Genomic DNA, 13370 nt, shown 5'->3' with positions numbered 1-13370 from the left:
AAGCTCTTGCTGCCAACATCTTTATTTCAGTTAGTCTCAAAGGTGCTATAAGATCTCTCTACCCTTGTCATGAAGGAATATACAATCAAAGCACTTCTGACCGATGGCTATACAGTCTCTGTTTAAAAATCTCCATAGGATGAGACTCCACCACTCTCTTAGGCAGCACATTCCACTGTTGAACAACTCTTATCATCAGAAATTTCTTCCTGATGCTTAGGTGGAAGCTCTTTTCTTGTAGTTTGAATCCATTGCTTTGTTGCTCTGTGTCCTACTCTCTGGAACAGAAGAAAATAAGCTTGTTTCATCCTCAGTATGACATCCCTTTTAGCAGTTAGCTAAAAGCAAGAGACAACAGTATTATGCTCTTTGCTGGGCTGTAAACCCACTTCAAACACACCCATAGCACTGCAACAATCCCAGACCTACAGCTTGGCATTTCAAGAGCTGCTGACACAATATTTCTTCACAACCTTATTTATTGCCCTAGTATGTATTATTCAAAATGTTTCTAGGTGTGCCCTTTGTATTCCCACAGACAGTGTGTGCTGTGAGATAACTCACCTCAGAGGCTGATGATTCCCATGTCAGTGGGGCAGCAAATCCATTCCAGATGTTACTGCAGATACCAGAGGAGCTACCCAAGGTACTGAACCTTATCCGCCAAATAAATTGGATGGATCCTCCAAAGTTTAGGCTGAAACCCAGAGTGAATTCATCAATCTATAACAAGGAAACTACCTACTGCCATCAGATGCTTATTTGAACAGATTTTGGGGCCTCTTTCAGATCATCAGAATGGGATGGCTGAGACTTGTGATTCAGTCTGTGTACATGTGGCCAGTTATAGGTTGAAAGAGTAACTTTCCTAAAGCTCTGCTTTCATTGTTGCTTTAGGAGATAAGAAGTGGCCTCTTTATCTTTTCTTTCTTTCTTTCTTTCTTTTTGAATCAGACTATTGGTTCATCAGTGACTGGCAGCAGCTCACCTTCAGGTAGATATTGTTTCTCACTACTGCCAGGAGATAATGTGGCCTAATGAGAATAAAACAAAAACTGGAAAACAAGTATTCACAGTGGAAGAATGAAAGGAGACAAAGTCCCACATGCTGTATGATGGTCAAAAACTCTTATTTCTTAAAAAAACCTGGTGTGTTTTGGCCTTACCACCAACTGGCCTTCCTCCGGAGCTATTCAGATTTCAGAAATGTCTGAACTGCAGTCTGCATTCTCTATAGAAGTGGAGCTTTGAGGATTAGAATGAAGGACAAAGTGAGACCAGTGAGAACCAGGGTCTCTGATGTTAGTGAGATGGTGAATTTGCTTTGGATTTTACTCAGAATTCAAAAGTAACTTTCTATTCTGCTGAATTCTACCCCAAAGAGGTTCAGCACTCCTTTAAAGCCCAGAGCAGGTTCATCATACCACTAATGTCAGAGCTACCGGCTTTCTCCCTTCCTCCATTGTCAGAGCGTGACAGACATGCTCTTTCTTTAAAGGGATGGTTATGGATATAGATGTATGTACATGCTTTCAGGTCATCTGTTGACTTCAGCCAACCCCATGAATTACACAGTATTAGACAAAAAGAAGGCTCAGAGGTGGTTTCGCTAGCCATGGCTTCCTTAATTGATTCACTCCACTTGTAGTGGGGTCTCCCTCTTTTCCCACTGCCTTCCACTTTACCAAGCAGTGAATCACACTGTCTCATGATATGTGCAAAAGACAACAGACTCAATTTAATTATCTTGGCTTCTAGTAGCTGGTGCAGATGTTGGGTGCAGCTTTTGCACTCAGTGTTTTGTCTATGAATCTGCCCTTGTCTTTCTTTCCCACACAATGATTTTGCAACTAGCACTTGCTGAGAGCATCTGGCTTTGCTCCTTCTCTCTCCTCTTTTCCCTGTGCAAGGGAGGGTGAGAAGGAGTGAAGTGCTGTCAACAAACACTACCAGGCATTGGCTAAGTCCTGCCATACTAGTGGCTTAGCTGGTACTTACTCATGCCAGTGGACAGTCTGACCAGCTTGGCTACCCACCTTCATGTCCCATGCAGAGATGAGGCAAGAGGGGAAAAACCAGGGGCCCAGTCACACTGCACAGTTGCAGCAAATCTAAAGACTCACCTCTTTCGTCAAGCTTTCCCCCATGTTCCCTAATTCCATTCTTCTCCCCTTGTGTTGCTGTATTGTATTGGATGTAATTGGTGCTTTGGTTTTTAACTGTTTTAACTGTGATTGAATGATGGATATTTTTATTGCTGTACTGTATTGTTTAATGTGGGGGGGATTTCTTTCTATTGGATTTTGTAGTTTCGGTATGTTTTTATTACTGTTGTAAACTGCTGTGATCATGGGAATAGCGGTATACAAATAAAGATTCATTCATTCATTCATTCATTCATTCATTCATTATGGTCCCACTTTAACTTCCATGGCTGCCTTCTACGGAATCCTGGGTTTGTAGCTTGGTCAGACACATGAGAGGAGCTCCTTGGCAGAGGGCTCTAAAGACCCACCTCCCAGAAAAAAGCTTTCTCTCACTAGTGCTCAGAGACAGCAGCTTTCCTTTTGGGCTAGCCTTCAAGGTGGACCATAGCAACAGAACCCATGAAAGCTCTCTCTGACAATTTAGGTCCACGGGCTGAAAGTTTCCCTCCCTGAGTTGGGAGGACAATATAGTAAGGAATGGGTCAGTTCTCTACCAGAGGCCTTGAACAAAGGCTGAAAATAGTCCAAGCCACCCCATTTAAGGTAGCTTCCCATGTCCTCTTTGTCTGATAAATGAGATGCTAGGACATTCTGATGCTGCCTTAGGAAAGAGTAATTTGGGAAGGGGGAGGGAAGGTCTAGTAAAGTTTGTTAACAGAATATGGAGAAATGACTTTGAGGGAGTGCAAATTCCAGAATGCTCTTGCCAGAATGTTTTTGGCAATGCTGTCTTTGGAGGGTGACAATCTGGAGGCTGTCATCCAAAAACAGAAACTTTCCCCAAATTTTCCCTGATTTTTTATAGTGAGGCAGTAACAAAACACATCTGATAGTCCTGATGAGAAATCTGTATTCAGAATAAGAGGCTACTGTTGGAAGAGAACATGGAGAAACAGAATGGTTCCCAACTGGCAAAGGGGTCAGGCAAGGCTGTATCCTCTCACCCTTTCTGTTCATCTTGTATGCAGAACATATTAAATGAAAAGCAGGCTTGGACACAGAAGAAGGAGAAGTGAAGCTAGGAGGAAGGAATATCAACAATCTAAGGTATGCAGATGACACAATACTACTGGCAGAAAACATCACAGACCTAGAGCAACTACTAACAAAGATCAAGGAAGAAAGTACAAAGGCAGGCTTATTGCTGAACATAAAGAAAACAAAAATAATGACCATGGAGAATTTACACATATTCAGCCTAGATAATGAGGCAATAGAAATAGTAAAGGAGTGCTCATACCTAGGATCAAACATTGATTGGACAGGACACTGCAGTCAAGAAATCCTAAAAAGACTAAGAATGGGGAGGGAAGTTATGAAAGAACCTACAAATGATGCTAAAATGTAAAGATATATAACTGAGCACAAAAGTTAGAACCGTACAAGCCATTGTATTCCCTATTACCATGTATGAATGCGTGAGCTGGACAGTGAAGAAAGTAGATAGGAAGAAAATCAATTCATTTGAGATGTGGTGCTGGGGAAGAGTGCTGAGGATATCATGGACAACCAAGAGGTCAAACAAATGGGTGCTAGAACAGATCAAACCAGAAATCTCTCTGGAAGCCAAGGTGACTAGACTGAGGTTGTGAGACTAGAAAAAAATAACAATCCTAGGAAAGATGGAAGGAAGCAGAAAGAGAGGAAGGCCATATGCTAGATGGATGGACTCTATAAAAGAGGTCATGGGTATGAATTTTCAGGACCTAAGCAGAGCAGTGGAGGACAGGGAATCTTTGAGATTTCTCATCCATAGGTTCAATATGGGTCAAGATCAATTTGAGGGTGAATAACAAAAACAGGAGGGGGGTTGTCCAAGCCTAGGATTCATGGATGCTAAAACACTCCCACATTTGTACTTCAGTGAACCCACCCTGGGTTTTATTCCAAACTGGAACCTCTCAAATACTGTTTTCTTCTTCCTTGGTTTACCACAATCCTAGAATGCTTTTGAAGATTCTGTGAGACTTTTGATGTGCTCAGATTGAATTAAATCTCCATCCCAATGTCTGATCACCAATACAGAACATGGGCCTAATTCTGCCTGCCAACTGGAGCTTCCCAACCATATCATATGTCCAGCCACACATGACAGAGAAAGAACTCCTGATCTCATTGGGTGATAGGATTTGTTGTGCAGAGGTTGAATCTCAGCATAGGATAATTTCAGTCATAGAATCCTAGAGTTGGAAGAGACACCAAGGGCCATCCAGTCCAACCCCATTCTGCCATGAAGGAACTCTCATTCAAAGCACCACTGACAGATGGTCATCCAGCCTCTGTTTAAAGACCTCCAAGGAGGGAGACTCCACTACATTCCGAGGGAGTCTGTTCCACTGTCAAACAGCCCTTATTGTCAGGAAGTTCCTCCTTATGTTGAGGTAGAATTTCTTTTCCTGCAATTTGCATCCATTGTTCGGGTCCTCTTCTCTGCAGCAGAAAACAAGCTTGCCCCCTCCTCAATATGACATCCCTTCAAATATTTAAACATGGCTATCATGTCATCTTCTCCAGGCTAGACATACCCAGCTCCCTAAGCCGTTCCTCGTAGGGCATGATTTCCAGACCCTTCACTATTTTTGTTGCCCTCCTCTGGACATGCTCCAGCTTATCAACATCCTTTTTGAACTGTTGTGCCCAGAACTGGACACAGTATTCCAGGTGAGGCCTGGAATCAGGTAAGTGCTTTATAACTTCATGTGATTCTAATTTGACTTGGTTTTAGGGATTGAATCTATCAAACTTAAAGAGCTTGCAACTTGTTTGTGAATGTTCTTCAGTTGCTGACCTGAATCTAGTGACTGATTAATGACAACAGTTCTTTGAATCTGATTCAAGATAAGTCTCTGTTTGTTTCTTCGGCATTAAGGAAGCAAACACACAATTGTATGAAATGCCAGGGGTTGCTGAGGCATGGGCTTTAGGGCAGTTAGCAGTAAGTAAGTAATTGCTATTTGGTTTAAGGCATCTGGAGACAACCTAGTGCCCTTAAGATAGCTTAGACCAAAACTCCTATCATGCCTAGGCAGGATGAGTAATGTAGTGCAACATATCTTATGGCAAACTCCAGAAAGCTGGTTTAGGACATAGGCCCAATTTTCCACCAAGTACAATTTAGTCTATTTAATCAAGCAGTGTATGTCAATATTGGAACTCCATTGATTTTCTATTGGTTTGGCTCTTCTTACCAAATTTTTGCACTGGGTGGCAACCATGTCTGGAGGGTTGTGAATCTGCTCTGGTCTTTACTCCGAACTTAAAGGAATTACTCAAGGTGCTCCAAAATGGATTTATCCCCTTGGATAGGTCCATTAAAATTTGATGAAAACCTGGTATTGATTCACTACCTTGCTGACATGGGAGCCACCAACTACCTTCTGTCTGTTTGCACTTATGAAGACAAGGAGGGTTGGATCAGTTTTCCCACAAACTGGTTCCCACGAACTGTACATTATCTTTTGCAATTCCCTCCACTGCTGTTTCAGCCTGTTTCTTTAGCAATTGCTTCTGTAAATAACATCACCCAGGGCTACTCTAGGATCAGGTCAACATGGGTTTATTCCAGGACCAACCCAAGACCTTTTGCTGCCTGAGGCAACATAGCAAACAGTGTCCTCTCACTCACCTCAAAGTCAAAGTACATCGCACTCAAAGCCAGCTATGTGATTTTGGCATGTAGGCAGAAAATCTCATAAGGACCTTTTCTTTATCCCGACAGAACAAATACAATAATAACAAAGTAAATAACAAACCATTTGCAACCCTTTTATGAATCTTCTGCCTCAGCTCATATTGCCTAATGGCAAGGATGGCCCTATAATGCTACAGAAATCACCATAATATAACCTTTGACATTATTGAGGAATAAAACAGCCAGCCAGTGCAATGCCGTGTAATAAACAGGGTCACTTGATTATTGCCACCACATGCAACAAGGATCATAGCTCAATGGGGTATCATGTGCTTTTCTTGCAAAAAAAAAAATCTGTTGTATCCCTGGCATCTCCAGACAAGAATGGCAAAGTCTCCTGTCTAAAACTACAGAGGAAACAACAGACCTGGGTGGTGAATATGGAGCCTTTCATAATGTGTTGGGCTGCAACTACCATCATCCTCACCACTGATTATGCTGGCAAGGACTGCTGGGAGCTGTAATCCAGTACATTTCCGAGGATCATAAATCTCTCACCCAAGGCTAAGCTAGATGTGGATCACTGGGCCAGCCTGGTATAAATCCAATTTGGTTTCATTCTTTTTACAGTCCTGAAAGTTGTACAACTCTGCAGATGTTATTGGACTGCAGTTCCCAGCAGCACTCATTCTTGGCTTTGTTTGCTAGAGATAATGGGTGTTGCAGTTCAACAAATTCTGGAGGTCTGTATGATTCCCTTCCCTGCTCTATAAGTATGCAAAAGGATCTTGTGGGACCTTTCAGACTAACTGAGTGAAAGAAGTTGTAGCATTAGCCTTCAGATGGATCTAAGGAAGTTTATGAAAGTTAATGCTACAACTTCTTTCACACAGTTAGTCTCAAAGGTGCTATAAGATCCCTTCACATACTGATATTCCAGACTGACACAGCTATGTCTCTGAATTCTGTCCCCTGCCTTAGTTGTTTTGAGCCTTGCAGAAGTAGCGGTATAGATAAATGTTTCAAATACATAAAAATGAGGTGGTACTAGTATCACTTTTAGATACCTTAAAAAGGACAGATAAACACACAGAGAGATCATGAATTCTGTCATTTTAAGAGGCTCCATAGCTTTACTCTAGTTGTATTATTTCATATCCTTCAACTGTCCCTGTTTGGCACGGACACTCCCGATTAATCCTATCCTCCCAGTTTTTCAGCTGCTTTAAAAATATCCCACTCCTTTGTCCTCAACTTACAACAATTGCTGTAAACTGATTTCAAAGTGAAAATATAATTACAGTATATCCAATTAACAATTCAGTTTGTAACTCTTCCTCTCAGGTTCCTTCTTTATCTATGGCTCATTTCAATTGCTGTAAACTGAGTTTATAGTGCAAAAGTAGTTTGCACTGAACTACTGACTCAATGAAGGGAGAGGAGGGGGCAAAATCTTGTACCAGTAAACTCAGACAAACACAAACTATGGCAGCTTCTCCTAGTTTATCTTTTCTTCCTCATTAATAACATCTACCATCTTGATCTTCTGACGTTGCTTGTCCACATATGTCCCGGTTTGCATTTCTGAAATGCTGGAGGATATGTTGTTTTAATAATGATGTAAAACTTGAAATTTTGGCTGTACATTTATGTCTTGGGGTGCATATATTTTGAGGTTTCTCATGCACTGAGACTCTAAGCTGTAGTTGACTGAATTTGAGAGCAAGTCAAAACCATCACTGTTGAAGTATAGTAGAGAAAATTTGTGAGAGCCAGCACGGCATAGTGGTTCGGACTACGACTCTGGAGGCTAGGGTTTGATTTCCAGCTTGGCTGTGAAACCCCTTGGGCAGGCCACATGCTCTCAGCCTCAGAAGAAGGCAATGGGAAACCTCCTCTGAACACCTCTTGGCAAGAAAACTCCATGATAGGTTTGCCTTAGGGGCTCCATAAATCAAAAACGTCTTGATAGCACACAACAACAACTCACCTACTAGTCATGAGGGCTCCTCTGAACAAATCTTGCTAAGAAAACCCCATGATAGGTTTGCCTTACAGTCGCCATAAGTTGGAAACATCTGGAAGACACACAACAACAATGGAAAATTTGTATGCTAGATGTCCTAACCACAAAGGACAACAAGGCACCACCAAAGGTAGGAAATTCAAGAAAAAAATTGACATTCCAAAATGAAAAGTTACAAACACTCATATAAAGATACCCTGCTGTTTCTGAATCATGTTCAGAATGGAGGCCATTTTGGAATTCCTCCTGCACCAAAGGTTGAAATGTTGGACATGTCTGGGAACAGGAGACCGGGCAGTCACCCTGGCCCCATACAAAATTGGAAAGAGAAAGGTAGCCCACCTCCAAATCCACCCCTCCCAAGGCCTTCTAGTCAACTAGAGATATGAGAAACCCCCCCAAAAAAGAAAAGCCAGCATCCATTGTGATTGAGAACTGCCTGGAGGCAAGGCCTGCTGCCCTGTTTGGGGAGATTTTTCTTTTTCAAAGAGTTGTGAGATGCTTCAAAGCCACCTGAGGCTGCTTTGAACTCCTCAAGACTTGCTTTTCCAGAATGGTTCCTGACCTCCACAGCCACAAATCAGTTACACAAATACACACACACACACTGCTGGATGGCTGGGAGGTGTGGTCCTCCCAGCCATCCTGGTGAGAGGCTTTTCCAGCTGAGAGCCTCCAGGCACAGGGCCAAATTGCTCTCCTGGCTGCAGCCTTGGCAGCTCTTTTCCTGCTCCTGCTGCTCCCAGAAGAGGGAAGGCGCAGGAGCCTGTGTTCTCTCTCTCTCTTTTCTTTCTTGGGACTATGTGTCAGACCAGGAAGCCAGCAGCAAGATCCTGGTGGCTCCTTGCTCAGTGCTAGCCGGCAATCTTTGAGTGAGTGCCACCAACAAATGGCTTGATCGCCCTCTCAAATGGGACTTGGTGGTCCTCCTGATCAAGGATTTGACTCCTTTTTCCTGCTAATGGCATCCCTTATCTGACTTGTTTGCCCTTCTGTGTGCAGTCTTCTCCATGTGGAGCAGGTGTGGGATATGAAGGTGAGTGTGTGGATGGGAGATGTGCTATCTAGAAGTTGCCTAAGAAGCACAGGGCATCAGATCTCATCTGACTTGGGAGGCTAAGCACGGTCAGGCCTGGTTATTACTTAGGAAGGGAGACCACCTGGGAATCCCAGGTGTTGTAGGCTATATTTCCGAGGGGGCAATGACAAACTACCTCTGAATATTCCTTGTAGAAGAAAACCCTCTGTAATTCATGGGGGTGCTGTAAATTGAAAGCTGACTTGAAAGCATACGCAACCACACACAAAACAGAGCTGTCTGGAGGCATCTACCATGTTGAGTCTCCCTTGCCCAAAATACTGGGAACCAAAAGTCGTTGGGTTTTTGGAATATTTGAATATGCATAATAAGATGTCTTGGAGATGGGATCCAAGTCTAAACATGAAATTCATTTATTTGTTGCATATACCTTATACACCTAGCTTGAAGGTAAATTTATGCAGAATATTTTAAATAATCTTTGGGATTCTGGAATATTTGCATAGGCATAATAAGATGTCTTGGAGATGGGATCCAAGTCTGAACATGAAAGTAAATTTATGCAGATTATTTTAAATAATTTTGTGCATGAAAAAATCTTGTGTACACTGAACCATCAGAAACCAAAGGTGCCACTGTCTCAGCCACCCATGTGGATAGTTTTGGATTTGGAATTCTGGATCAAGGATATTCAACCTGTAATCCATTCTTCTCACCATCGCCCAGAAATGTACTCTGGTAGTGGTGGGGGGAACAGGGGGGGGGGGGGGGGGGGGGGGCATAATGCTGAACTGTATCAAGGGATTGGTGAGTGGACATCAAATAATTTGGTGGTCAGTAGAGTTCAGTTTAGTGAATGCCGGGTGGACTCCTCAATGGATCACCACACAGACATGGCATAGAGTGAAGAGAAAGGTGTCTGGTAGCTAAAGCAAGCTAGGACTGGGAAATCTCCAGATCTAACCTCTAATATCAGAAGATGGTCTTGAAACAAGCCACTGTCTTCATTTCACTCTCAGAGTTAATAGTTTTAACCTGCCTTAAAAGTTTTTTGAAAGTATTGCTGGGGTAAAGTGTTTTGGGGATTAGGAAGTCGTATAAAAAGTATGTAATATTTCAGGTAAAATAAAAAAAAATTAAAAAATTATGCCTGTGAAAAATATATATTTTTAAAAAAGTATATATGCAAGAGAACAAATTTATGTATGCATGTTGTTGTTGTTGTTGTTGTTGTTGTTATTCATTGCCTGTATGTTTTCCTGTATTATTACAATCTGGCTCTTCCAGTGAGTCCAGGGATCACTAATTCCAGCAACTCCTAAGATTGGCTTTCCCATTGTGTCAGCAGAAGATAAGAGCTTTCAAAGCAGGGAGTTGCTACCATTGTTCTTTCCCAGCTGCTTCCTTTTCTTCCCAAAGGTGGTCCGGAGTGGGCAGGGATGGTGGAATGTCAGCTTTCCATTCAGTGACAACTCACACTCGGCCCAGCTCTCTGGAGGTCTCCCAGTGGATCCCATCTCTGAAGACAGCCTCCTTGACCTGTTTTGGAGAAAGATGCATCTGTTCCGCAGCTGCAGCTACCGGATCCAGCTGGAGGGACAGGTGGGCAGTGTTCCACGGATCCAGGGCATCCGATGGGTGAGTAAGGATGCTCTGTGGTTTTAGTGGACCCACAGGTGATGCATGTGGGTGGATGTTTTGTTTTTTAGAGAGGTGGTTTTGCTGGCTAGGTAGGTTGATTAAAACAACAGGGCACACAGATAGGAATGGTGGTTCACTCAGCCGGGACAAACCGCAAGTTCCTTATCACGCCTGGAGCTGGTTTTACAGGCCACTGGGAGTCAGCCTGGTAAAGCTCACTACTGACACAAACAGGGCCAAGGATCAGTACGTTCTTGGCTCTGGAAAGGACATGGAGCCGTTTTCCGAAAACAGGAGTTGTACACATACATATCTTGTTGAGTGTAGACAAGGCAAAACATGCCCCACTTAAGCATGTTCTGGGACAGCTTCCATCATTGTCTCCTGTCCCTTTGAATTATAGTTGAGCTTCCTTTCCTTGCTGTTCTATGTCAGAGTTGCATTCCCGCTAGTTCTGCTTTCTGTTTGTTTGTTTTCCTGCCTGTTTCTGGTATCACAGAAATGGTTAAGACCGCTGCACATATGCTTTTTGTTTGTTTATGAAGCTGGTGTTTTGCCTTCCCCAACAGAGCTCAGGGTTATCCCAGTTTATCCTTTGTACATCTGGAAAGTGTGTGCATGCCTGCGTGCGTGAAAGAGAAAAAAGGGGGATGGGGGGAGTGAGAATGTTGCCTGTGACTGGTCCACTCAATGAGTCATGTTGAGCAGAGAGTTGAACCCAGGACTTCTCAGTCTTAAGTCTATACCAATAGTCCCCTGCTTGTCTTCCAGGCTGTGAGTGGTGTCTTTTTTTTAAACCTGTTGGGCATGGATATTAGTTGGGCAGATGGGAGTTATACTCTCACACATTTGATGAATACCTACCAGGGGATAGCTGCTCTATATGGTAATTCACATTGGGTTTTGAATTACAAAATTCTAAGAGGACTTTTCATTACTTAGCTTCAATATCAAGCCCTTGTAGTGTTACAAATCCCTGGGGCCTGGTACTCCTCGCAACTATCATGTATGCATGCCAGTTGAACGTGTTTGCATCTTGAACCAGTGTAGGCATTAGCATGTCAATGTGTGCAGAGGTCTGTTGACTGAGGCCAGTCAGTAAATGGACAGATTGGTGTATATGTGCATGTGTTAGATAGTAAACCATGTCCTTCTAAGGGCCAAGGGCCTAGTGTAACACGAATATGTGTATAACACAGTTTGGAGTGTGCGCCTCACTGTAAATGCAAGGTGGGCTTCTCAGCTATCTTATGACAAATCTGTAAGTTCTTGTAGAACAGGGTTGGGCAACTTTGAATTGCCTTCCTCAATGTGGAATATTCCTCAGTTTCACAACATCACCATTTTGGGGGTAGATTCCCAAGGCCCCACTCAGCAGAATGAACAAGAGTGAGCAATATTGGCCCTCCAGATGTGATTTTGGCCTACATCTCCCAGCATAGTCAGTGGTGAGGGATTATGGTGAATTCAATCCTAAGAACATCTGGAGGGCCGGGGTTGTTCACCCCTGTGCTTGGTAGGGCATTCATATTTTGCAATGCCTTGCATTTGAACATCCCACTCATTGCTCATCAAGTCTTTCTTGCACCTTCTCAGTATGGGATGCATGGGATCCTCATTTATTCCTCAATATGGAATATTCCTCATTTCCTCAGAACCATCAGAGCAGGACTTTGGAAGAAGTTTCCCAAGGCCCCAGTCAGCAGAATGAACAGGAGGTTTTACAAATGTACCAGGGCTGATTTGCTATCTAAACCTCCCCTCTCTCATACCACCGCTAACTCCGCGGTCTACAATTTGCCTTACTACCACAACTGTGTTTTCATCACCTATCCCTTTGCAGTAATGGCTTTCCATCTTGAAAAATGCAAATAATTTGTGTCTGGCAGAGCAGGCAGAAATTGAAAGATGTCTTTCTGTACTGGGGCAACACCAACCCTAGTGACACCACTGTTTCCCCCTTTATTTACTGCTGCTCAACTCAAGCATGAAAGGCACTGGGAGACCTTGGGCAAGTCACCTGCTCTCAGCCTCAGGGGAATGCAGTGGAAAACCTCCTCTGAACAAACCTAGCCAAGAAAACCCCATGATAGGTTAGATTTAGGGTCGCCATAAGTTGGAAACAACTTGAAGGCATACAAGAACAACAAACCTGGGATACAGGGGTTCACCCCTCCTGCAAAGTTCATTTATTGACCAAGCAACCACAATTCTCCTCATCCTCCTCAACTCACCCTTATCTTGCTTTCTGGACAGCTGCTATTCCAGTCCTGCCCTTCAGGGCAACTTCCTAAAAGGGTTGTTCATACTTTCCCCCATTTTCCTGCCTCTGCCTGTAGGGACCAGAGAGCCTGCTTGTCGCCAGAAATCCGGCCAAAGTGGGCAGCCAGCCAAAGCTAGAGCCGACTGGTTTTTTCTTCCTGGCAATGTTTGGCTGCTCCAGTTCCCAGGGGGCCATCGCCCTTCCGTAGACTAAAGTGAACAGCCTAGGCTTCCCCTGGGGAGCCCTCTTCCTCTGCAATTTCTTCTATGAGAGGATTCAGCTGGTGATGATGATCAGGCAGACCTGCAGGCAGGAGAAAATACCTGTTCACTTGGGTGTGGAACAAATTCTTCCAGCTTAGTGGATATGTGACCTTTCTGCCTTGTCAAAGCTTGTAAAATGTACCTTTTTGGACTAAAGCTCTCAGACCTCTGCCCAGTCAGGATGTCCATTGAGCATTCTGGTACTTGCAGTCCCCAAAGCAACCTCTCATACCATCCAACTGTCCTGACTTGACAGGGACAGTCTGGCTTCATTCTCTGTTGTCACACTTTTTCAACTTT

At 43.4% G+C, this 13370-nt stretch overlaps 1 protein-coding gene across 2 annotated transcripts in view; it reads left to right on the top strand.

Moving 5' to 3' along the window:
* The first annotated feature begins 8669 nt into the window (after positions 1–8669).
* The window catches only part of RAPGEF3 (Rap guanine nucleotide exchange factor 3), a 68303-nt gene continuing 63602 nt past the window's right edge, over positions 8670–13370 (top strand). For both annotated transcript variants that reach the window (XM_042448015.1, XM_042448014.1), the window contains exons 1-2: positions 8670–8900; positions 10323–10541. In XM_042448015.1, the coding sequence (XP_042303949.1) occupies positions 8895–8900; positions 10323–10541 (225 nt within the window). In that variant the 5' untranslated portion in view covers positions 8670–8894. The remainder of the gene's footprint in view (positions 8901–10322; positions 10542–13370) is intronic.

The sequence above is a fragment of the Sceloporus undulatus genome, chromosome 2 (genome assembly GCF_019175285.1).
Source record: "Sceloporus undulatus isolate JIND9_A2432 ecotype Alabama chromosome 2, SceUnd_v1.1, whole genome shotgun sequence".
NCBI classification, from domain to species: Eukaryota; Metazoa; Chordata; class Lepidosauria; order Squamata; family Phrynosomatidae; genus Sceloporus; species Sceloporus undulatus.
Note: the sequence above shows the minus strand (reverse complement) of the source record. Positions and strands in the feature narration are given on the sequence as shown.